The sequence below is a fragment of the Rhincodon typus genome, chromosome 7 (assembly GCF_021869965.1).
Source record: "Rhincodon typus isolate 14 chromosome 7, sRhiTyp1.1, whole genome shotgun sequence".
In the NCBI taxonomy this organism is placed as follows: Eukaryota; Metazoa; Chordata; class Chondrichthyes; order Orectolobiformes; family Rhincodontidae; genus Rhincodon; species Rhincodon typus.
Window position 1 is genome coordinate 6,421,026 of NC_063338.1, and position 26,723 is coordinate 6,447,748.

General features: G+C 40.8%; 1 protein-coding gene across 1 annotated transcript in view; it reads right to left on the reverse strand.

Moving 5' to 3' along the window:
- The window catches only part of LOC109910936 (receptor tyrosine-protein kinase erbB-4-like), a 690,251-nt gene that overhangs the window by 102,666 nt on the left and 560,862 nt on the right, over positions 1-26,723 (reverse strand). Inside the window, exon 20 of the mRNA XM_048598686.1 lies at positions 13,857-13,908. Within this exon, the coding sequence (XP_048454643.1) occupies positions 13,857-13,908 (52 nt within the window). The remainder of the gene's footprint in view (positions 1-13,856; positions 13,909-26,723) is intronic.

The window sequence follows — 26,723 nt, forward strand, 5'->3', positions numbered from 1 at the left end:
CTCTAGGCCCGAAACGTCAGCCTTCCTGCTCCTCTGATGCTGCTTGGCCTGCTGTGTTCATCCAGCTCTACACCTTGCTATCTCAGATTCTCCAGCATCTGCAGTTCCTACTACGCCTGGGGAAGAGTTGGTTTGTTTACCAGCTCACTGGAGAATGAGGTCAAAGACAGGTTCAGCTACAACGTACTCAGCTTGAGACCTTACGAGGGCAGCATTCAGGGCAACGCTAATGGACCAGCACACCAAACTGCTCAATCATTTGGTTAGTTGACATGCAGACAGCCTCCAGACATTGTCAGGGAGTGTGGAGGAATCTGGCTCCAGGTTGGAAGAAGACAGCACATATAATTTAGCCATAGTTTCTGTTCCTGCAAACTTGTCTCTATGGCCTTTTATTGCTGCTGCTGTATTAGACAATTCATCACCCAGAATTTATTTTTGATGGAAATGCAAATAAATAATTGGGGGAGGTGGTAGGGCTATTGCCATTGAGAGTGATGCATAAAGCTAACGATCCCACAACCAACAGATCAGATCTAAGCTATGCAGTCCTGCCACATCCAGTTGTGAATGATGGTGGACAATTAGGCAACTCACTGGAGGACGAGGCCCCATGAATATTCCCTTCCTCAATGATGGAGAGTTGAATACATCAGTGCAAAAGATAAGTCTGAAGCTTTCACAGCAATCTTCAGCCAGAAGTGCAAAGAGGATGATCCATCTCGGTCTCCTCCAGTGGTCCCCAGCATCACAGATACCAGTCTTCAGCCAATTCGATTCACTCCACGTGATATCAAGAAATGGTTAGAGACACTGGTTACTGCAAAGGCTACAGGCCCTGACAACATAGACTCACAGACTCATACATCACAGGAACAGACTGTTAGGTCCAACCAGTCCATGCTGACCATAATCCCAAACTAAACTAGTCCTGCCTGCCTGTGCTTGGCCCATACCTCTCCAAACATCCCTTATTCATGTACTTACACAATTTAAAAAAAAATTATAACAGTATCCAAATCCACTACTTCCCCTGGAAGTTCATTCCACACACGAACCATCCTCTGACTAAAAACAGTGCCTGTCACGTCTTTTTTAAATCTTTCACTTCTCACCTTAAAAATATGACCCGTCTTGAAATCCCTCAACCCTGGGAAAAGACACCAGGCATTCATATTATGCATATCGCTCATGATTTTATAAATGTCTATAAGGTCACCCTTCAACATCCTACACTCCAATGAAAAAGGTCCCAGCCTATCCAATTTCTTCTTATGACTCAAACGCTCTATTCCCAGCAACATCCTGATAAATCATTTCTGAACCCTCTCCAGCCTAATAATATCCTTCCTATAACAGAACGGCCAGAACATTCCAGCAATAGCACTGAAGGGCTATGGTCCAGAACTTGCCATACCGCTAGCTTAGCTCTTCCAGTATTGTTACAAAATTTGGCACTTATCTGACAATGTGGAACATTGCCCTGGTGTATCCTGTACATATAAAGCAGGACAAATCCAACCAAGACAATTAACCGTCAGAATACTCTTGATCATTGGTAAAGTGATGGACGGTGTCGTCAACAGCGCTATCAAGCATCTACTCAGCAATAACCTGCTCAGCGACGCCTAGTTTGGGTTCCACCAGGGCCATTCAGCTCCTGACCTCATTGCAGCCTTGGTTCAAACATGGACAAAACAGCTGTATTCCAGAGGTGATGTGACAGTGACATTCCTTGACATCAAGGCTGCATTCAACCGAGTGTGGCATCAAGGAACCTGAACAAAACTGAAATCATGGGTATCGGGAGCAAACTCTCCTGTGGTTGGAGTCATACATGGTTCCAAGAAGATGGTCGTGGTTGTTGAAGGTCAGTCATCTCAGCTCCAAAAAATCTCTGCAGGAGCTCCTCAGGGTAGTGTCATAGGCCCAACCATCTTCAGCTGCATCATCAATGACCTTCCCTCCATAATAAGGTCAGAAGTGGGGGATGTTCACCAATGATTACACAATGTTCAGCAGCATTTGTGACTCCTCAGATACTGAAACAATCCATGTTCAAATGCAACAAGATCAGGACAATATTCAGTCTTGAGCTGACAAGTGGCAAGTAATATTCACGCCACACAATTGCCAGGCTATGACCATCACCAATAAGAGACAATGTAACCACTGCCCTTTGACATTCAGTGGTGTTACCATCACTGAATTCCCCACTATCAACATCCTGGGGGTTAACACTGACCAGAAACTCAACTGGACTCAACCCACAGCAGGTGGAATGCAGCAGGTCAAGAAGGCAGCTCATCACTACCTTCTCAAGGGCAACAAGGAACAGACAATAAATGCTGGCCCAGCCAGTGATGCCCACATCTCACAAATTAATACAAAAAAAGTAGAAGGCACATTGTATTTACATATTTCTGCAGCTTTTAGGCAAGTTTCACACATTTCAAAACAGTGAGCCAGCACTGCCCAGTTGGATTATTCGCGACCATACATCACACCTCTGCTGAGTCCAGAATTTTTTCAATTCCCTTGAGCCTTGCTCGGTGTTTGCCGCCAACCAGCAGAATAAAAATCCCCCTCCTAAAATACGCAAAATTATAATTAACTCCACTTCACCTTTATAAGAAATTTTCTAAATTTTCTAGCTTTTCTTCAGGGACAGCATTGCTGGTTTTACTGCGCATTGATAGTAGAAATGGTTTGGAGCAGAATTTGGCAGTGCGTGGGAGCTGAATTCTCATGCATCCATTAACCTGGGAATTTTAGTAGGTCATTACACTTCACAAGTCCACATTAACTCTGCTCCCTCACACCATCTGGTTAATCAGTAAGTTGCAAAATTAAAATATTACTTTTGATCAAGTCATTTTTTTAAATTCCACTGGACTAAGTATTTTTTGCTAATTCAAAATGCAGAAACATTTTACAGTTGATAGCAATAATTTGCACATCTTCAGTGAGCAAAATATCAAAGCGTAAATTGAGCAATTTGCTGATTGACTACTATTTTGTAGAAGTTGCACATGACAGAGTATCAATATATTCTGGGAGCTGGAGTGCCTTCACTCTGAGAAACAGAAATAAAAGGAAACAAGATTCTGGCAACAACTGCTCTATCCAGAATGCTTATGAGTGCAAAAGGATGAGAAAATATTCTTGCTTTGTTTTTTTGTCTCCTGACTCCTGCCTAGATAGGTTACCTGGGCCACTGGCTCTCTTTACATTTGATGTCCACATGATTCAAAATCTAAAGAAGGCTATGGAATGGGAATTAAAATTGGGCACAGTAGATTATTTTTCCATTATTTCTGCTGAAGCGATGATAGGACTTGCAGAAGCTGACTATACAAAAAAGGAGGGAGACAATAAACAGGAATCTATGGGCTGGTTAGTCTAATATCTATGATAGGGAAGATGCTAGAATCTATTATTAAGGAGGTTATAGCAGGTCACTTAGAAAAACATAACACAATCAGGCAGAGTCAATGAAAGGGAAATCGTGTTTGCCTAATTGATGACAGTTCTTTGAGGAAGTACCAAGCAACATAGATAAACAGGAACCAGTGGATATACTGTTGTCTGATTTTCAGAAGGCATTTGACAAGGTGCCACATAAAGGTTACTATGCAAAATAAGAGTGCGCGGTGTTGGTGTAGCATACATAGAAAATTGGTTGGCTAATAGAAAGCAGAGAGTGGACATAATTGATCAGTGTTGGTGCATCAATTATTTACAATCTACATAAAAGATTTGGATAAAGGGACTGAAGAAATATTTGCCAAATTTGCTCATCATACAAAGATAGGGCAGTACGTTTTGAAAAAAACAGAGTCTTTAATTTGGAAGTGTGTGCAAGGTGATAGAGATAGGTTAAGTGATGGACAAACATTTAAAAGAGACAGCATAATTTTGGAAACCGTAAGGTTGTCGACTTTGGAAGAAAGAATAGAAAAGCACCATATTACAATGATGAGCTACTATCACAGAATTCTGAAAGATCTCGGTATCCTGGTATGTGAGTCACAAAGAGTTAATATGCAGGGAAGCAAGTGATTAAGAAGGCAAATGAATTATTATTATTTATTATAAGGAGAATGGAATATAAAAGTAGTGATGTGTTTCTACAATTGTATGGAGCATTGGTGAAATCACATCTGGAGCTCTGTACAGTTTTGGTCTCCTTATTTAAGACAAGATGCAAATATATTACAAGTAGTTCAGAAAAGGTTCACTTGAGTGACACTTGTGATGGGTTGGTGGGAGGGAGGTGGGGTCTATCTTATAAGAAAAGATTAGACTGGCTGTGCCTGTATCTATTGGAGAGGGAATCTTATTGAAACATTTCATCCTGAGGGGATGTAACAGGCTGCATTTTGAAATGATGCTCCCCCCGTATGAGAGCATTTAAACTAGAGATGCATAGTTTTAAAATGAGCTGTCTCCCACTTAAGAATTCGATGAGGAGGATTTTTTTCACTCAGTTGGTGATCATTGGAAATTTTTGGAATTCTTCCTCAGAGATTGGGGTCATTCGATGCTTTTATGGCAAAGCTAAAAAGATCCTTGACTAACAAAGGGGTCAAAGGTTATTGGAGATATGTGGGAATGTGGAGTAGTGCCCGCAGTCAGGTCAGCCATAAATTATTGAATGGTGGTTCAGGCTAGAGGGACCAAATATCTTACTTGAGTTCCTAAATTATTTTGTAATCTATCACATACCTGCCACTGCCTTTTCAGCTGTTGCTTTATGGAGAACAGGAATTAGATCTGCCACCTTTCAGCTTATATGATCAACTAACGACAGTTTCAACAGCTTAGCTGTCAGACGAGCCTCAAGTATATATTCTTAGATGAACCACATTACTCATGCCACATGTGCACACGTAGAAGCCAACAATAGAGGATAGTCTTGGCTCAAGGTATCTTTCTTGCCTCTGAATCAGTGGTAACTGTCATCTGTTAAAGCTGAAACCCTCGGAAGATATGTGTTTGTTTATATGTTGCAGGTTGATGTGGGGGTCAGTTAGCTCAATTGTGATGCAGAGGGATGCCAACAGCATGTGTTAAATTCCTGCATTGGCTGAGGTTACCATGAAAGACTCTCCTTGTCAACCAATCCCCTTGCCTGAGACACAGAGACTCCCAGGTTAAACCACTACCAGTCGCCTCTGTCTAATGAGAGAGCAGGACTGTGCTGACTTTACCTTTTACAGCTTGATGTGCGCCTAATTAGAAGCATTTGTGTGATGCACCCCTTATGATTGTCTGAATATTTTGCATGGATGAATAGCAAAAATGTAAAAAGCATAAGGCTATGTTGCATCATGGCATGGATTCCAGACCAAACAGGCCTGTACTTTCAAGACAATTACATGACATCGCAACACATTACATTTGCATTATAAAGGTGCCTGTCCCACCTTTAGTCACTCTGTCTATGCAGTGGAATCAGTCGATTATGTGTGTGTGTGGTGTGTAGTAATATTAGGAAGCACAGAATCCAGACTTTGTGTGGAAATCTATGTTATCGCAGCCACGTAAAGAGTTTATCTGACTCAACAGAGCCTAGTCTCCATGGTATAAGTTACACGAATTAACTAAGAGTAAACCACAACTACCATCATGGTGCCAGCAAGAAGATACTAAAAGCTAGTTTTGACAGCTAGTCAGTGGGGTAAGTGGACATTAAAGGCTGAAAAGGTGATAATTTAAAAAAGGTTGCATGAAATCATCATTCGTTTTTTGAAGTGAATGCCATTTATGAAAGCATAGAGAAAATTACAAACCTGAAATTTTTAAAGGGGCAGTGAATTGCAGGGGAAAAATAAAACAACATTTAAAAAAAACACCTTGCAATAGATTCTTTTACTGGCATTTTAAACAGCAAATATATGGAAAGCAAACACGTATCTGTTGATCAGCATTCAATTGACATTCATTCAGAACTTTACTAAACTTGAAACACTACTTGAATGCTGTTAGAGAATCTGAAGCCTTTATCTCCATCCAAGAGCTATATCCCAATGGAATGTAATGCCTGCAGTATGTGCCTAAAGTGAAATTGATGTAAGTGCAAATATCATCCTCTTACATATCTTACATGAGATATACTCAGGTAATTGATACAGCATCATGCCGTCCACACTAGACAGCTAATTGCTTACAACAGGTTCAATATCCCATGTATTGATATTGTCCATCTTAAGGACCAATATGGCTTGTCAAGATGGATAACTGAAACCTTTCATAAGATGGAGTACACTATTGATCTACCAACATGCATGGATCTAAACATTACTATGATCTACAAGATGACAAATCTGAAAAATTGCAGATTGCAAAGATTACAGATTGCAACGTCAACCTCATGCATTTTGGTCACAGCCAAGTGGCGCAGTTTCAGAAAGTTACTTCAGATGATGACGAGCTGCAAGAGCTCAAGAAAATCATTATCAATGGATGGCCTGAACACATCCAAGCAGTTCCCCTGCAGGTAAGCTCATTCTGGTCAATCAAAGACAAACCAGGACTCTCCAAGAGTATAATCTTCAAAGGCAAATTGATCATTATTTCACAAGCTCTACTTCAAGACATGCTTGACCATGCGCACACAGATCACATGGGCACAGAAAGAAACCAAGAGTTTGAATGTGAATGCAAAAGTTGGCCCAATATTAATATGGAATTAATCAACTAATCAAGCCGTGTGAAGTATGTCTATTCTATCTAACTCAACAATCGGAGATCTTCACCTTACACATCAAATTTCTCCTGAGCTGTGGTGCAGGTTTGCAATTGATCTTTTCCATGTCCAAGGACACAAATGCATTCAGGTGGCTGACCATGTCAGGGAATTGCCCTTTGTGAAACAAATGAAAGATGGTGTAAAGTTGGTGAGACTTTTTTAAACTTATTCATTTCATGGGATGTGGGCATCGCTGGCTGGCGAGTATATGTTGCCCATCCCTGGTTGCCCTCGAGAAGGTGGTGGTGAGCTGCAGTCCACCTGCTGTGAGTTGACCCACAATGCTGTTAGAGAGGTAATTCCAGGTTTTTAATTCAGCAATAGTGAAAGAACGACAATATGTTTCCAAGTCAAGATGGTGAGAGTCTTGGAGAGGAAACGCAGGTGGTGTCATCCCATGTATTTTCTAATCTTGTACTTCTAGATGGATGTGGCCGTGGGTTTGGAAGGTGCTGTCTAAGGATCTTTAGTGAATTTCTGTGGTGCATCTTGTAGATAGTATACACTGCTGATACTGAGCGTCAGTAATGGACAAAGTGGATGTAGTGCCAATCAAGTTGGCTGCTTTGTCCTGGATGGTATCAAGCTTTCTGAATGTTGCTGGGGCTGCACCCAGCCAGGCAAGTGGGAAGCATTCCATCACACTGCTGGCTTGTGCTTTGTAGATGATGGACAGGCTTTGGGGAGTTGGGTGTTGAGTTATTCGTTGCAGTATTGCTAGCCTCTGACCTGCTGTTGTAGCCACCGTGTTTATATGGCCAGTCTAATTAAGTTTCTGGCCAATGGTAACCCCCAGGATATTGTTAGTGGGGGATTCAGTAATGGTAAAACCATTGAATGGCAAGGGACGTTCGTCAGATTGCTTCTTACTGGTGAAGGTCATAGCCTGGCATTTGTGCAGCACAATTGTTACATGCCACTTGTCAGCCCAAATATGGATATTGACCTGATCTTGTTGCATTTGAACATGGACTGCTTCAGTATTTGAAGAGTTGTGAATGATGCTGAACATTGTGTAATCATCAGCGAATATCCCCACTTCTGACTTTATGATGGAAGGAAGGTCATTAATGAACCAACTGAAGAAGGTTGGGCCGAAGATGCTACCCAGAGGAAATCCTGCAGAGATGTCCTGGAGCTGAGATGACTGACCTCCAACAACCATGACCATCTTCCTATGTGCCAGGCATGACTCCAACTAGCAGAGTCTTTGCCCCCTGACTCATGAGATAGTAATTGGCTGGGTTGGATTTATCCTGATTTTTATGTACAGGCCAAAGCTGAGCAATTTTGCACCTTGTCAGGTAGATGCCAGTGTTGTAACTGAAAAGCTTGGGTAGGGGAAGGGCAAGTTCTGGAGCACAGGTCTTCAGTACTATTGTTGAAATGTTATCAGGGCCTCGAGCCTTTGTACTATCGAGTGCCTGCAAATGTTTCTTGATATCATGTGAAGTGAATCAAATTGGCTGAAGACAGGTATCTGTGATGCTAGGGACTATTGGAAGTGGTTGTGATGGATCATCCACTTAGCACCTCTGGTTGAAGATTGACCACCATGTTCAATATGTTCAGTGTACCTCAACAAATTGTGTCCAACAACATTTTGTAGTACACTAGACAACCCTAGTGTAGGAAATGGAATGTCCAACATACTACATCCTCTTCTCTCTGCCCTCCCTTGAATGGTCTCACAGAATTCACTGTTCATACCATAGAATCCATGATCAATAAATGTAAAGCAACTTGCCAAGATTTCTGTATGGCAATGCTAAATTTATGTGCTCTTCCTCTAGGCAATAGCTTACCCTTACCAGCAGCTTTCATGTTTCAGAAACACATCCTCACATTTCTTCCCTTCCACGATCTCACCATTCAACCACATATGCAACAATGCCTTGTTGGAAAGAGGGAGAAAATAGTACAACAGCAGGATCATAGAGTCATAGAGTCACACAGCAATGGCCCAACTCGTCCATGCCGACCAAGGTTCCCAAACAAAACTAGTCCCACTTGCCTATATTTGGCCCATACCCCCGTAAACCTTTCCTATTCATTTGAGTACATGTGGCAATAAAGCTAATTCAATTCAATTCAATCCAAACAGTTCCATGTTTCAGTTCCTAATGGCCCTTAATATAAGGGAGACAGAGTCAATGAAGATACAATGGGCCAAATAACCTCCTTCTGCACAATAATGATTCCGTGATTCTGTGTATTCTTAACATGCTTCCACGCTTGGGGAATGAAATACTGTTTTTAAATGCATTTCATTATCATGTAAAGATGAAAACGGGTCCTGTAAAAACATTTTTAAAAACTCAAGCTTACACACATTCATCTTCATACAGGATGTCCAGACAGTTTCATATTCCAGTTCCTTACAGTTTTTAAAGATAAATATGCATTCTTGACGCTTCTCAGTTGTTGTTACTTTGTTGGATCCTCAATCACCCTGAGAAGATGGTAGCCAACCTTCTCCTTTAACCAAATTATTCTGGCACACCAAAGGGCAGTCAAGCCTTAACCAGACTGGTGTGGGATCGGAGTCACATGTAGGCTGAAGCAGATAAGGATGGTAGGATATCTTCCCTAAAGAATATTAGTGAACTGGTTTGGTTTTTATAATAATCCAAAAATGTTGTTGTCACTTTTGCTGATAACTATTTTGAGAGTATATCGGTTAGTTTGTTAAGAGAATGTGTTGCATAATGTAAGTGAAATTATTTGAAGATATGCTTAAAGAAATAGTGATGTAATGCAGAAAGTAGCACAATATCACATGCAGGAGATATCTTAGTCAGTCAGTATACTAACAACATGAAGAAGCCTCCATTAAAATTCTATGCCCAACTACTGTGACTGCCCTTCAGCTTTGTTTGCGTTTGCCAAGAATATGATATACAACAATGCTAGCTTTCAATTCACTGACTTTTTTAAAACTAGAATTCAGAGTTTCAAACTGCCATGATTTGAACAGATCGCTTCTAAGTTGTTAATCTGGCCGTCTAGAATGCTAGTCCAGTAACATAAGCACATACTAACCATACCCTGATATGCTAGAACAATAAGTTTACTATCTGGGCTGGTGAACTAAATTTAGGAACAGGAGTGGATTATTTAGCATCTCAACCATTAAAAGGTCATTGCCTGTATGTATTTTCACGGATTCATCAGTTGAACACTGCTTGTGCTGAAAAGTGAATATTATAATATAATGGGAGCAGCCCTATGGCTCAGTAGGACTATGGCGACTTTAATTCATTCACGTTATTTATGTTGGCTGCTGCTAACAAATCCAGAGAGATCATAATAACAGTGCAGTGGTTATGTCTGATTTTTCCCCATGTATCAGTTATTACAATGGATCGTTATTACAGACTAGTTTTCTCAGTGAGTAAGCTTTCAGAGCAAAGGGAAATGCAAATGAACTTTTGTTAACTGCTTTTTTCTTTTCTGTATCTCATATTAATAGATTGCATATTGATGGAGACATCACCGGCAGAGAGTTCTGAAGTATTTGAGACGTTATCATTCCCTGTGAAAAGGTAATATTTATACATTTGCTTTCTCAAACTTTATTTCTTCATTTTTCTTCCCTCCTGTAGATGTTGCCTCATTGATAAACTGTTTGCCTTAATTCAAGGTAATATTGGGTAGTTTGAAGCTGAAGATATAACTTCCTACAATATCTTCCCAAAGAAAAACCCATGACTGGTTGTCATTGGGACTGGAGCTCAGGTTAAAACTTATCAAAAGCAGGGTTCATGTTTTAACATCTGAAAAAACAGCCAAAATCTGCAGTTTGACAGTCAAATAGTTGCCCCTAGATGTTCAGCAGGGAGATATCTTGAACTATTACAAGCGCCATAGTCACCCTTGTTTTTGTATAGTGTTGTTATCTATGTGTCATGCATATCTTGCAGCTTTGCCCTATCCATCACCCTTCTCTCCAACAGAGACAGAGGTTCACATTAATGCTACAGGATGCCAGTTTCCCAGTCTTGATGTGTTCAGGCAGTATAGTAATAGAATTTAGAGCATTGCCTGTGACAAGTTAGTCAATTGCTTTATAAAAGAGTTGTTGTATATTTAGTTCTACCATGATAGATAGGCTTTCTCTGGTGTCTATTGTGTCCACATTGACATTGCTCTACCAGAGTGCAATTCAAGATCGGTGCTTCATTCATCTCACCAAATGTTTAATGCAGACAATAATGACCTCTTCTGCCATTGTATCCAGTGGAATCATTTTCTTTGAGGATGGATCTGTTGCCTTTTCTAATCTCCTCGTACATATTGCTATTCATTCCGTATGTCCAACAACATCTGGTAATTCTAGTAGAATTGCAACTACTAGTCATTGGTGCACTGCCTAGCAATCTGTTGGACTTTATTTCAACAAGTTCTTAGTTACATCACCTGAATCTCACTTGAAATGAGCGAACGCAGATAGCTTGGCTTTAATAATGGGAATGTCACTGACATTAACCTTGAATCTGCCAGCATTTTTCTGTTCTTGTTTCCCATTTGTTAAGGGTGCAGTATTGTATATAGAGTCTCAAACTGGTTCCATTTCACTTCCGCAATCTGTCTGGGAACACCTATGCGACTGAGCTATGGAACGTTGGTTTTGTCTGGGTGACTAGTACAGCTGGTATTGACATCAGGATGGCATTTCTGCTTCATTTGAAAACCCGTCAAACGGAGATTTCTCACGTGAAAACAGATCAGGGAGCAATCTGTGGTGAGTGCATGTGTTCGGAATGATATTCAGAGAATCAAGTTTAGTAACGATCTGATTTAATTGGTGTCAGAGCCCTGTTTTTGGATGACACCAGGACACTTCGTAAAAACCAAAGGGTATAGAAATAGGAGAAGACCATTTGGCCCCTCAAGCCTGCTCCACCATTCAGCCAGATCATGGCCGGTCCTTCCCAAGCCTCAGCTCCTCTTTTGTGCCAGCTTAACATAGCCATCAACTCCTCAATATTTCAAAAATCCATTTACCTCCTCTTTAAATATTGCCCAGCGATCTAGCTACCACAATTCTCTGTGGTATAGCATTCCAGATGTTCGCTATTCTATGAGAGAGGAAATTCCTTTGCATCTCAGTTTTAAATCAGTGTTACTTTATTCTGTAAATTTTTATGGCTTGGTTTGTTCTATAAAAAGGATGCTAATTGCACAAAATTCATCATGGCAGCAAAGCTCATTTAGGTCTCTGTCCATTCTTATTTATTTTTTCCCAGGCCTTCATCTTTGTTGCAGGAGGTTCGTGCCCCATCGTCTGTTCCTACTCTTAAATCTGAAATCCCCCGTAGCTACAGATGTTCTGTCCTGAATCCAAAATGTCAACTCTGATTTCTCTCCGCGGATGCCGCCAGTCCTGCTGACTTTTTCCAGCAATTTCTGGTTTTGTTTCTGCCCTAGGGATTCTATTATTTTCAGCATCAAGCTCCTCATAGAACCTCTGAAGCCCAGTTTTGGAGCAAAGGTATTCATGAGGTTAACTGTCCCAGTTTGAGTTGAGAGGCAAAAGGAGAGAACATATTCTGAACTGCTCATGGGGGATTCCATCATTGACAGTTGCAAGTTCCTTACAGCAAAGCTTCACTCATGCATTTCCTTTTCCCGTTGCAAATAAACATGCAATGTTTCTCTTTCAGTGATTTACTCACAGCAAGCCTGGTCTCTTGGAGGGAAGCTAAATTATGTTCAGCCTATCAAGTTTCATAAACAATACACCAAGTTTATGCATATCACTGACCGGTTGTAAGTCACCTGCCAGTCCTGTACTTATGGTCCTGATGTTCTACCTTGCCTTTCAAAGAGTCTTTTCCCTTTTCTCTTTTCATTTGTTTTGTTGTTTTACTGGTATCATGGGTTCTGTCAATTGTTGACAGGCAATCTAAGCTGCAATCATTCATTGAAGTGATGTGCCAACACCTTCCTGGTGAAAGATTTGTAACATGAGGGGTCAGTGCGATATATTGTCTCCTCCAAACCTCAGAGACATCCCATAGCCTGTCTTCTACACCATTCAAGTTGGGCATATTTCTTGTAACTGCTATCTCCTATGTTGTGTTAAAGATCAGCAGGAAAACTGCAATGTCCTCTGGAGACATGAAGCCGCCCGAAGCTCAAGATTCCCCTTACAACCTGTACAGTTGAGTCCAAAGAATGCAGAGCATAATATTTGGCACTCAATTGTAAGAGTTGCTGGAGAATTTGCCATCAGTCCACTTTCAACTCTACTCCTGATTTTTTGGCCTTAAATTGTAACTCTCCTGAGATCTCTGCAAGATAACATTCATGAAAACTATCATTTATCTTGCAAAATTGTAACATCCAGTGTACGGAAGCTTAAAGAATAACATTTAAGCTTCTGTACACTGGACATTACAATTTTGAAAAATAAATGATAGTTTTCATGAATGTTATTTTGTAATTAAAAGTTTTTGGTAAAATTTATCAAAACAAGAAACTTGTTCAGAGATCTCTACAAGGCAGTGGAGCTATTCATCCTTAGCTGGCTGCTTGGTTCAGGAGTGCCAGGTCATGTCCACATGCTAGTGGGCCTACACAGCATGTCTAAGGGCCAGACCTCCCCTTGGTACCTCTGAATCTTTACCTGAGGCCATGTGGGACCCAATTTCCACGTGTCACCACAAAGAGACACAGTTAAGGACTTGCCCTATCAAAACTTATACACTTGATGCTGAAGTTTGCATTACTGTTAGCCCACTGTGTGGGCTAAAAATGAGAAGCAAACTGGCACATAAAAGCAGAATGCATGTTAACTCTCTGCACCCACATACTACACACATCATACACTGCTGGATACATGAATATATTATGAAAACAGAAATATAGCATAGTCATAAACTGCATGCTATCCAGTTAGTAAATTGAGGAATCCATTTATGTTATTTGTTACTGAGAGGTCAGGTGTTTGCCAAGTTCCTTTGTTCTATGAAGCATTAATACTGTCTGTGAAAAGTTCTTGCATAATTTCACTAATAATTGGGAAGAGTGGTTTGAGTTTTAAAAATTATAATCACTGTGGATATGTGGCCAATGTATTAAATTATGCAAATTGAACCTGTTGTGCAAATGTAAATTGGATTAATTAGCAAATAGTTTTTCCCAAGTACCTAAAAATCATAAATGGAATTGTTATTCATTGTGGAGATTGTACCTGCAGTGCTAAATTGGAGAACTTATTTCAAAGCATGTTAATTAGTTATAATTTGTAGTTATATAAAGATATTATTGTGCCACTGTACCAGAAGCAAGAGCTTTAAGCTTTTTTTTGGTAACTTTCAAAGATTTTTTTTCTTAACTGAAAGGCTTGTTAAAGAACTAAGTACCATAATATTGAATTATTCCATGTAATGGAGAGCTTTATGTATGTTACGTTGACTACACAACTGCTTTGGGCTGGTACACCTTAACAGCACACTTCATCTCTTTGCTTTCCTAACTTCAATACTCCATGGCATTAATTCTAAAGATCAAATTAAATCTGAGATAATAGGAACTGCCGATGCTGGAGAATCTGAGTAACAAGGTGTAGAGCTGGATGAACACAGCAGGCCAAGCAGCATCAGAGAAGCAGGAAAGCTGACGTTTCGGGTCTAGACCCTTCTTCGGAAAAATTAAATTAAATCTGAGATTTTTTATATTTCTATTTATCATTGCAGCCTCAAAAACACCTTGAGCCAGATATCAAGTAAATCTTTGTCTACTCTGTTTGAAAAATAGGCTTTAAGCCTCCACTCAGAGGGGCTCCCAAACTGCACAAGAGTAAATAGTTTTCTGTTTCAAATGCCAATCGATTCATGGAAGTCCCTGACAGAGATAGGAATTTTCCCATTCAGAGTAAGGAAAAGGAAATAGGTTGTATAAAAGGCTGCTGTTACAATAATGTCCATTTCGCAATGTTGCAGTTATTTGCAACAAGTTTCCACAACCATCCTCACTTGCCCCCCGCCCCCCAACAAAATCAGTTTTGAGGGAAGAGTTCTTCCAAGAATTCAATCATAAATATACACTTAAAAGCAATGATCTCTCCCTTCCTTCTAATGCCATCATTGTTACTTTATGTGGGATTGGAAGTTGACTTTGTATTCGTGGCTCTGCCTTCCTTACAAAGTGGTTTGTGACAACAGTTGATCAGGAGGTCAAAGAAGCATTCACTTCACCTACCTAAGTTACATTTGAATCACCATCTTAGCGATGAAAGGTACAGTGTTGTGGCCCACTGCAATGTGTACATTGTACAATTTATAGTCTGCTTTGGGCTTGATTGTACTCTACAATAAAGTCATCTTTTTCCTTTGTTAGTGAAATATAAGTGGCTACATTTTTTCCTTGATTTGTGCGTAGAGTGACATTTTTTGGCTGGATTCTTAACATAACCAGCAAATATCAGAAGAGATGTATGCAATTTTACCATTGATGAGATGCTAGTATGTGATGCATTTGAGCAGTGTGAATTAATCCTTCAGTTTGTACACAATGATAAGTGGACAGAATACTTTATTCTCGTATCATAGACTTATAAAGAGAGAGCTTATACACTTCACCATCACATGGAGGTGGAATAGTCAGTGGAATGAAAAAGGTAAAGGAGAGAACAAAGGCAGTAGAAAAATTATAAGCAGAACTAAAGGGTCGCAAAAGAATGCAAAAGAACAGATAAATCAGAGAGGAACTGACAATAACAGAAATAGCTTGGAAGTTGTGAGTAGCACAGGGAGAGTGGAAGAGGCAACACAAGGAGACATCAGATGGTGAGGTAGGAAGAGAGATAGAACAACATTGATTGCAGACAAGGGGATAAGGTGAAGTATTAAAAAGGTGTGGATGAAAGAGAGAGAGGAGGGCAGTGAGAAGAGACTGTTCAGACAAAATAGGAAAGTTAGAATAATGAAGAAAAGTGCAGGTGAGGGGGAGAATTTAAAATGAAATATGTTGCAAAATGAAGAGTTTTGGATGTTGTTGAAATGCACCTGCAAGGTATCTTGTACAATTATCAATACTCAATTGGAAATACATCATGGATGTGAAGATACCAGGAAATAAAGTCAATTCTCTAAATCACATACTTTTTACCTGATGCTATTCAAACATCTCTTCTCGTTCTGCTGTCTTTAGTCTTAGAGGAGAGACTGGATATGTTTTCCTTGGAGCAAAGGTGGCTGAGAGGTGATCTGACTAAGAGGTATAGACAGAGTAGATTGTGGTAAACATATCTGAGATTGGATAGCATACGTTTAAGGTGTGGAGTAAGTGGTTTAGAGGAAATCTGAGGAAAAATAAAATCAACCAGAGCGTGGTAAAAAAAATGGAACACACTGCCTGAGAGGGTGGTGGAGGCAGATAATCTCGCAACATTTAAGAAGCATCTGGGTGAGCACATAAGATGTCAGGGCATAGTTGACAATGCAGGTAAATGGTAGTTTGTTGTTTGTTGGTCAGCATAGTCCTGGTGGGCCAAAGGGCCTGTTTCTCTGCTGTAAGACTCTGTGACTTGTGCTGTGCATCTCCAAATGGCGAGCATAATATAAATTCTGATTTTCTTTTGCAAGAGCTTCCGCTTCGTCCCCTTACAATAGGAGTCCCATTGTTCTTACCCTCCATCTCAGCAGCCACTGTATTAAAAGCCATTCTCTGCCATTTCTGTAACTTTCCATATAATGCCATCACCAAAGACATCTTGTCTTTCCCTCAGCATTCTGAAGGAACCATTTCCTCCTCAAAACTCTGGTCCATTCCTCAATCATGCCTAGAATTCCCTCATTGTTCCACACAAACTCTCCATTCAACTGCTGGAGATGCATTGCCTGTCCTTTTACCTCCTTCCTGTTTGCTGTCCATTTCCCCAAATATTCCTTCCCACTGAAACAACTGTTTAAGCATGCTTCTTTCAATTTGGTATAAGGTAAAAATGTAAAGTCACTCACTGCCTCACTAGACTGGTGATGAGCTTAACCTGAGGATCACGCTGCCTCAGGCAAGGGGTAAGGTTCCAGTTTCAAATGGTAACCTTCATTCCAGTTTGTTTCCTTTTCTTTGTAGGTTTCAGTTTTCCTCTTGACTTTTGCTTTTGGCCACTTATTATTCTCCTCTAGACACACCCCATGTTCACTTAGAGATAATAAGAACTGCCAATGCTGGAGTCTGAGATAACAAGGGGTGGAGCTGGAGGAACACAGCAGGCCAGGCAGCATCAGAGGAATAGGAAAGTTGACATTTCAGGTCGAGACACTTCTTCAGAAATTTTCTGAAATGTCAACTTTCCTGCTTCTCCGATGCTGCCTGGCCTGCTGTGTTCCACCAGTTCCACGCTGTATTCTTTATGTTTATTCACTTGTCCTGTCACTGCTTACTTTAACTTTGTATCACAAACTCCATTGTCATTTAATCTCTCCTGTCTTTCATATTATCATGGACTGCCTCCTTTTGTTCTTCTTTCTCCTCCTTCCTTTCACCTACTTAGTGAAAACCTATTTCTAATTTTGCCCAATTCTGAGAAAATATCATCAGCCTGAAGCGTTAACTCTTTCTTTCTCCAAATGTGCCTGACCTGCTGAGTATTCCCAGCAATTTTCTGTTTTACTTACCATAAAAACATCATTTATACTCACAAACTAAATCAGTATGAAGCCAAGAGTGTTGTAACATTTTTTTGTGATTTGGAAACCCTTTCACTCTGTCCATGCCACTTTCTAATCCAAGAGACTTGGCTTCACATTCACATCAAACTGCTTTTGCTGAAGTGTAAAGCTATAAACATTTTGAACATTTCCTACACTAGAGGTTTTAAAAATCTCATAGATAGCCATGTTGCTGCTTTACAGCATAAAAAAAAACAAGACCTGCTGTGGGTCCTTTACAGCATGTTTGATCTGTGATGGAATAGGTTGGACATTAAATCTAAATTGCCTGGCTGTTTGTGGTAGAGATTTAAATGTGGAGGGGAAAGGAAAGGTTGTAATTTAGGATGATTATCCAAACTCTCTGTGGGAAGGGAAGAACATTAATGGGATAAATCACTCACAATTGATCTAGGTCAGGGTAATTGTGACCTTGGAAGATAGTAACATAAAAAATGCCCCTGAAGTGAACCTCCTGTTTTTCACTTCCATTCAAACCAATGGAATGAAAATGTGGAGAGATATTCCCATAATTTTTATGTTACTCTGTCACCAAAGTCAAAATTAGGCCAGATGAATAAGTTGGTTTATCAAGTAATTTTCTGACTTTGAGTTCTGTGCTGTAATTTTCTTTGTTCTTTTTAGTTGTGAAAGGCAGCATGTCGGTGCAGGCTTGGAGGGCCAAAGACCTTGTTCCTGTGCTGTAATTTTCTTTGTTCTTGGCAGGAGTCTCTTATCCAAAACTACAAGCTGGAAATTGGACACACATTTCCAACTGCAAACCCAAACAGTACGTCTTGCGGAGTTGTCTAATGCCCTACATGTCATTCACCTTGCATGGTGAATCAGCTCCATAGATATATGACAACTTAATGCTGTTCACATTTAAAGCTGGGCAGTTTTTTTTTAAGTAGCCAAAATTGCACATTTCAATCCTCATTGACACCTGTGCAGCATTGTCTATCATTCACACATCTCAACTGCTTCACAAAAGCCACCAACTACCACTAAAGTTCTTTAGTTAGCAACCCCCATTTTACTAGATTCCTCATGAAAGTTTCAGGGCAATCAGACTGTTGTCCTTCCAATACTAAGTTGTGTTAATGTTGCAGTGGTGGGTATGCATATGGTTGTCACTTGCTGGACCTCTATTTGAAGTCCATTCCAAATTAAGCAAGGGAGAATCAATTACATTGTTGCCGGGAGTCACATATCATTCAGACAACAACTGTACTTATTGAAATATCATTGAGTTGTCAGATTTCTAGTGACTCAGAAGCTGAGAGGCTCTTTGTTCAATGAAACAAGAACAATAGTCTGCAGTTTGTTACTGTCCTCTACAGGACTGCCTTGTGGAAGCAGGGTTAGCTTTCGAAAGGAAAGTAGTTTAGCAAACTGGAGTGGTGATCATCTTAATTGATCTGAAATAAGCAATTATAGAAATAGAGTGCTGCTGGTGCAAAAAGTCTATTACATATCAGGCCACTGTGCTTGCAAATGACACTTGGTACAGCATAAGCAGGGCAACAGCCAGAGATCTCAAACCATCCACAGAAACTTGCTAGCTCTTCTCCTTTCCAAAGTCTCAGAATATGTCACCTTAGATAACATACATCAGTCAGTAGATTGTCACCACTATTTTAAAGTGAATAAGCAGGCTTGCTTTGCACAACAGTTGGGTTGCAAAATGCTTTTAAAACTGTTCACCTGATTCCAGCAATGTATGTAATGGGCAGGAAACAACGAGTGGAGGTAAGTTTTTATTTCCAGGTTGGTGACCAATGATCAGTGGGGTTCCACAGGGATCAGTGCTGGGACAACAACTGTTTACAATATGTGTTAATGACCTGGAGGAAGGAAGTGAATGTACTGTAGCCAAATTTGCAGACGACACAAAAATAGGTGGAAAGGCAGGTTGCGAGAGGCATACAAACAGTTTAAAGACAGACATTGATCAGTTAAGTAAGTGGACAAAAAGTAGGCAGATAGATAATGTGGGAAAATATGAAATTGTTCATTTTGGAAAGGAGAACAAAACAAGGTATTAGTTAAATGGAGAAAAAACTATAGAAAGCTGCTCACAAAGGCACTTGGGTGCACTTGTGCACGAAACACATAAGCCTAGCACAGAGGTGAGGCAGGTAATCAGGAACACTAATGACATGGTGGCCCTTATTTCAAGGGATTTGGAGTATAAGAGTAGAGATGTCTTACTGCAACTGCTCAGTGATGCCCATTTTGACCTCTGCCATGGCCACTCAGCTTCTGACCTTGGCTTAATCATGGACAATAGAACTGAATTCCAGAGGTGAGGTGAGAGTGAATGCCCTTGACATCAAGGCTGCATTTGATTGGGTGTGGTATCAAGGAGCCCCAGCAAAACTGGAATTAATAGGTACCAGGGGATAAACTTTCCAGTGGTTGGAGTCATACTTGACACGTATGAAGGTGGTCATGGTTGTTGGAAGTCAATCATGTCAGCACCAGGACATCTCTGTAGGAGATCCTCAGTGCAGTGTCCTCGGCCCAACCATCTTCAGCTGCTTCATCAATGACCTTCCCTCCATCATAAGGTCAGAAGTGGGGATGTTTGCTGATGATTGCACAATGTTCAGCATCATTCACAAGTCCTCAGATACTGAAGCAGTCCATGTTCACATGCAACAAGATCTAGACAATATGCAGGCTTGGGCTGGCAAGTGGCCAGTAACATTTGTGCCACACAAATGCCAGGCTATGACCATCATGAATAAGAGACAATCTAACCACCACCCCTTGGAATTCAATGGTGTTACCGTCACTGAATCCCCCACTATCATCATCCTATGGGTTACCATTGACCAGAAACTCAACTGTGTTCACCACATAAACACAGTGGCTACAAGAGCAGGTCAGAAGTTAGGAATACTGCAGTGAGTAACTCACCTCCTGACTCCTCAAAGCCTGTCTACCATCTAAAAGGCACAAGTTAGGAGTGTGATGGAATACTCCCCACTTGCGTGGATGAGTGCAGCCCCAACAACACTCAAGAAGCTTAACACCATCCAGGACAAAGCAGTCTGTTTGATTGGCACTCCATCCACAAGCATCCACTCCCTCCACTACTGACGCTCAGTAACAGCAGTGTGCAATTCACCAGAGATTCTCAGACAGCACCCTCCAATCCCATGATCACTTCCATCTAGAAGGACAAGGGAAGCAGATACATAGGAACACCACTACCTTCAAGTTCCCCTCCAAGCCACTCACCATCCTGACTTGAAAATATGCTGCCGTTCCTTCACTGTCACTGGGTGAAAATGCTAGAATTCCCTCCCTAATGGCATTGTGGGTCAACCCACAACAGGAGGACTGCAGCAGTTCAAGAAGGCAGTTCACCACCACCTCCTCAAGGGCAACTAGGGACAGGCAATAAATGCTGGCTAGCCAGTGATGCCCATGTCCCACAAATGAATAAAAAACAAAAGGTGCTGGTAGGATCATATCTGGAGTGCTGTGAATGGTTTTGATCCCCTTATTTAAGGAAATATATTGTTTCATTGGAGGCAGTTCAGAGAGAAGTTCAATAGGTTGATCCCTGATAAGGAGAGATTGTCTTATGAGCAAAGGCTAAACATTTTTTTTTCCCTGTATACATTGACAGGACAAGGACATCACTGACTAGGCATTTATTGTCCATCCCTAACTGCCCAGATGGCAGTTCAGAGTCAATCACATTGCTGTGTGTGTGGAGTCACTTTTAGGCCAGACCAGGTATGGATGGCAGTTTCCTTCCATAAAGGACATTAGTGAATCAGATGGGTTTTTCCCAACAATCGGCAATGGATTCATGGTCATCATTAGACTCTTAATTCCAGATATTTTTATTGAAATCAAATCTGCTGTGATGGGATTTGAACCCAGGTGCCCAGAATTTTATCCAGGTCTGTGGATTAACAGTCCAGCAATAATACCACTAGGCCACTGCATTTTATCCAAAAGCAATCCTACTCATTGGAGTTTAAAAGAATGAGAAGTGATCTCATTTAAACATATAGGATTTGCGAGGGGCTTGGGACAGCCTAGGACCAGAGGCGATAGTCTCAGAATAAAAGGGTGCCAATTTAAAACTGAGATGAGGAGAAATTTCTCATCTCAGAGGTTTGTGAGTCTTTGTAACTCCTTGCCGCAGAGATCCACAGAGGCAGACTCCTTGTGTATATTTAAGGCTGAGATAGATTCTTGATCAGTAGGGAAATCAGGGTAATGGCGGAAAGGCAGGAAAGTGGACGTGAGGAATGTCACGTCCGCATTGATCCTATTGAATGGTAGAGCACCCTCAAGGGCCTGAGTAGCCTCCTCCTGTTCCTATTTCTTATGGTCATATGGTGTATTACCTTAGATTCCTGCCTATGTATGACATAGCTATTTTCCCAAGATTGCACATTTGTTTTCTTCTTGTTGCATTTATTTGGATAACAATGGGAATATTGTGACTTGATCGGCACATTGACAAGCACGAAAATCCGATGAGACAATATGGTTGTTGTACAAAAGGGCACAGAGTGCAGAGGGAGAACAGATAGAAGACCATCAATAACCTAGTTCATATTCATTACACTCATGGATCTTCTGTGCACTAATACGGATGCCTGTGTTTCATGTTTCCAGCATTCATTGCTTTTTATCCATCTGCTCTTTAATATGTGTGTGACCATACAAACAGCTACATTTTCTCAGAATGAATTTACCAATTGTTTAATGTGTTATTTAATTGTTACAGAAGCTATCGCCTTTCCCAGGCAGCAAAATGCTGCCCTCCTAAACCAAGAAAACAAGCAAGAGCAGGCAAGCACTGCCAAGATAATCAGGAGAAGAACCAGGAGAAAATCCAACAGCCGCTTTGCAGAAAGAATAATAGAAACCAAGGCAAGACTGCTGATCCTGGGTGGGTTTTACCAGACAGTTCTACATCACCAAGAGCTGTTCCCGCACCTGTGATAACTACAAATTTGATGCAACCATCAGTTATAGCCATCAAGTCAGAACTGACTGAGGACATTGCTGAGTGAAAACAAGGAGAGACTCTGAATGCCTCTGACCCCCTCAGAGGATTTTAGCATTTCACAATCCTAACGTTTCCCACAGGACTTCCAACTAGACTCCCACGCTACTGAAAGGCAACAATACAAATGGAGCATTATTGTCGCACCAGGAGATAACTGAGAAACTGTGATAATCACATTTCAGAGTTGATGCATTAAAAGAATGAGCAATGCCTTACTTGTGGCATTTTTTTTCCTGTGTCAGAGCAAATCAGTAATTCAGAAAAAAATCTAATGGATTAGAATAGTTAGCTGCAGAACAGAGGCTGTGAGAGCGAATCATTTCAAACATGCTACAGATTAATTGGGTTTCCATCCATCCAGTTTTGGATTTTGAGAAAGATGGCCCTCACCACCGCGCTCCATATTAAAGACCCGGGTTTCTGGAAAACAAGCGACATCCGTATCAATGATATCCACAGTGCTGTGCCACACAATTATGTAACAGCTAATAGTTCTTTCGAGTACTTTTCAGTCACACCTCATCACAATACAATTATCCACACATATATTCTCCACACAAGGTCTGGCCTCCCCCACAGTACCTATTGAATCCTCCCAGCCCTAGTTTCCACTCTCTCAGTACACATAGCAGATTAGAGACAAAAAGATTATAACAAATGTGAAATGAGACAAAGAAACTTCAAGCTAAATGTAAGTTTGAACTTTTTAGGAAGTCAATCAATATATTCTGCTTCATGCACTGGGCTGTTTGTTCTTTACAATTATTTTTTATAACTCCATTTGACACACATATATATATCCAGAAACTGAGTGGTTTTTTTTCCATCACCAAATCACCATGACATCTTGCTTTTGTTTTTAACTACTAACCACCACCAGTAAATCACCCATGTGGCCAATTAGATATTTACATGTGAAACACGTTAAGGGCAATGCAAACCATTCCATTTCATTTAATTGTCCATATGGAAATTCATTTCAAGTACATTGCTCATTCATTCAGAAAATGGCACATCAATGCATAATAACAATAAAAATAAAGAAAATTAGTCCATCACAGAGCTCCAACTTTAATTAAAATGTATTAAAACCTATTCCAATACATTAAAATAATCAATCATTAAATCACAACATGACTACACATCTTTATTCACTCATCAAACTGTTGTTAAAAACTATAATAGATGAGGGGATGTGTGAGCTCAAGAACCATTTTGTCCTCATCTAAGGGATTACAATCTTTTCCCTGAATGCACCCAACATTAATACTAAGATAGGGAGTGCCTCTTACTCTTCATGACTCTATTTACTTTCAACAAAATTCTTTGACAGCAGATTTCATCGGGAAAGATCTGCACATCAAATACCTTTCACAGTGCCACGAAAAAGTCTACTTTCCTAAGACTATGTACCAGGGGAAACATCCAAACAGAATACCACTCTCAACTAAAGCTGTATTGAAGAATTCTTAAGTGTCTGTTTCTTAGATGTGAAGCAGCCTTGTATTTGTGTGGGCACATTGGCTGAGAATTATGTGGATAGCACATTTAGACAGGTAGTCACACCGCAGCTCAGGAACTAGAGGAAAGAAGGGAATGGGTGACCACCAGACAGTCCAGAAAGAACAGGCAGGTAATGTCGCAGTTTGCTGGGGCCCCACCCACTAACCAGTATTCCATTTGGGAAGCTGACGAGGGTGCTGGTACCTTGGATGAATACAGTCAGACCAAGCTTCTGGCACCACAAGCAGCTTAACAGTACGGGGGTTTAGAAGAAGAAGAAAGAGCAATAGTGCTAGGGGATTCTTTAATCAGGGGAGCAGACAGGCATTTCTGCAGCTGAAGATGTAACTGTAGGATGTTACCTCCCTGGTACCAGGGTCAGGGATGCCACTGAACAGCAGCAGGGGATCCTGAAAGAGGACGGTGATGAGTTAGAGGTCACGGTACATGTTGGTACTAATGATATGGGCAAAGTGAGGAATGAGGTCTTGCATCAAGAATTCAGGGAGCTAGGCACTATATTAAAAAGCAGGACCTCAATGGTAGTGATCTCTGGATTACTTCTGGCGCCATGTGGTGGCAAGTTTAGAAATAGGAAAGTAGGATGGATGAATGCATAGCTCAGGAGTTGGTGCAAGAGGGAGGGTTTTAGATTCCTGGCTCACTGGGACTGTTTTGGGAAGGTGATACAAGTCTGCAACTGAACCGCATTGGGACCAACATCCTTGCAGAAAGGTTTGCTACTGCTGTTGGGAGGAACTTAAACTAGTCTGGCAGGGGAGGGGCCACAGAATATCGATGAAACAGAGATACATCATGCTACAGCAAAGGAAGCAAGTCACAGTGAGTTCAGCTATGCTGAGTGTCAAGAGAGGAAGGCAAGGCTGGATGGTCTTTACTTTAATGCTAGGAATGTAATAGCTAAGACTAAGTTAATGGCATTGATTAACACATGGAAGTTTGGCATTATTGCCATCACAGAAACAGAGTCGAGGGAAGTGCTTTGAATGGTAACTCAACATTCTGGGGTATAGGATCTTTAGGTGAGACAGAACAGGATGTAAAAAAAGGTAGTAGTGTAGCACAATGAATTAAGGACGCAATTACTGCAATGAGCGATGATTCTTGGAAGGCTCCTCAAAACAAGGCATTGTGGGCAGATCTTGGGAATCTTAAGGGGGCAGCTATTTTACTGGGAGTGTATTGTAGGCCCCCAAAGAGTCAGTGGGAAATAAAGGAGCAAATATGTAGACAGTTCACAGAGGTGTGTAAGAGTAATAATCAAGTAATTATACCACAGCATTTCAACTTTCCCAACATAAATTGGAGTAGTCATAATGTTAAGGGTTTAGAGGGGGTGGGATTTTTGAAATGTATCCAGGGGAGTTTTTTGTATTAATATGTAGAAGGTTCAACAAGGGATGGTGCAGAGCTGGATCTAGTTCTGGGGAGAAAAGCTGGACATGTTCTTGTTGTGGCAGTGGGGGAAGATTTAGGCAATAATGACCACAACACAGTACAATTCAAATTTGTTCTGGACGAGGCAAAAAGATGGCCTGCAAAAGATGGCTCTGGGGGAAAGGCAGATTTTCTTGAAATTAAGCAGGATCTGGCCACAGTAGGCTGCAAACAGCTACCTGCAGGTAAGTCTATAACGGAGCAGTGTGGGGCATTTAAAAAAGAGCTGGATAGAGTACAGTCCATCATGTACATGTTACAAGGAAATGTAGGAGTACTAAGTCCTGGATGTCCAGGACAATTCAGGACTGGATAAAGAAGAAGAATAGGGCTTTTAGCAAGTCCAAAGAGAACAATTCAACTGCTGCCTGAGAGGAATTCAGGAAGTGCTGGAGGGAACTTAAGAAAGCAATTAGAAGAGTATAAAGGGGACATGAAAAAGGACTTGCGAACATGATTAAGGAGAATCCTAAGATTTTTTATAAATACATTAAAGGGAAGAGGTTAACCAGAGATCAAGTAGGACCCATTAGGGACCAAGGGGCCAACCTATGTGTGAAAACGTAGGATATTGGAAGGATGTTGAATGACTACTTCTCTTCCTCTTCACTCTGGAAAAGATGAACATAGGTACGGAATTCAGTAAAAGGGACTATGAGGAACTTGCTGACATAGAAAATGGGGAGATATTGGAAGCTCTGTCAGCTATAAAAACAGACAGATCCCCTGGCCCAGATGAATTGCATCCCAGGTTGCTGTGGGAGGGGAGGCAAGAAATTGTCGGGACTCTAACACAAATTTTTAATTTCTCTCTGGCCACAAGAGAAGTACCAGAGGACTGGAGGTTGGCTAATGCAGTTCCGCTATTTAAGAAGGGTGGTAGAGATGAATCAGGAAATTACAGAATGATGAGTGCCACTTCAGTGGTAGGGAAGCTATTGGAGAAAATTCTGAAGGAGTGAATTAATACCCACTTAGAAAGGTATGTGTTAATTAGGGATAGTTATCATGGCTTTGTCAGAGGGAGGTCATGCCTAACATATTTGTTAGAATTTTTTGAAATTGTGATCAGGTGTTTGGATGAGGGAAGTTCAGTTGATGTTGTTTATATGGATTTTAGCAAAACTTTTGACAAGGTCTCACATGGGATACTGATTGAGAAAATTAAAGAAAATGGAATTGAGGGAAACTTGGCAAGATGGATCAGAAACTGGCTTAGTAATAGGACACAAAGGGTAGTGGTAGAAGGCTATTTGAGTGTCTGGAGGCCGGTGTCCAGCAGTGTACCACAAGGATCAGT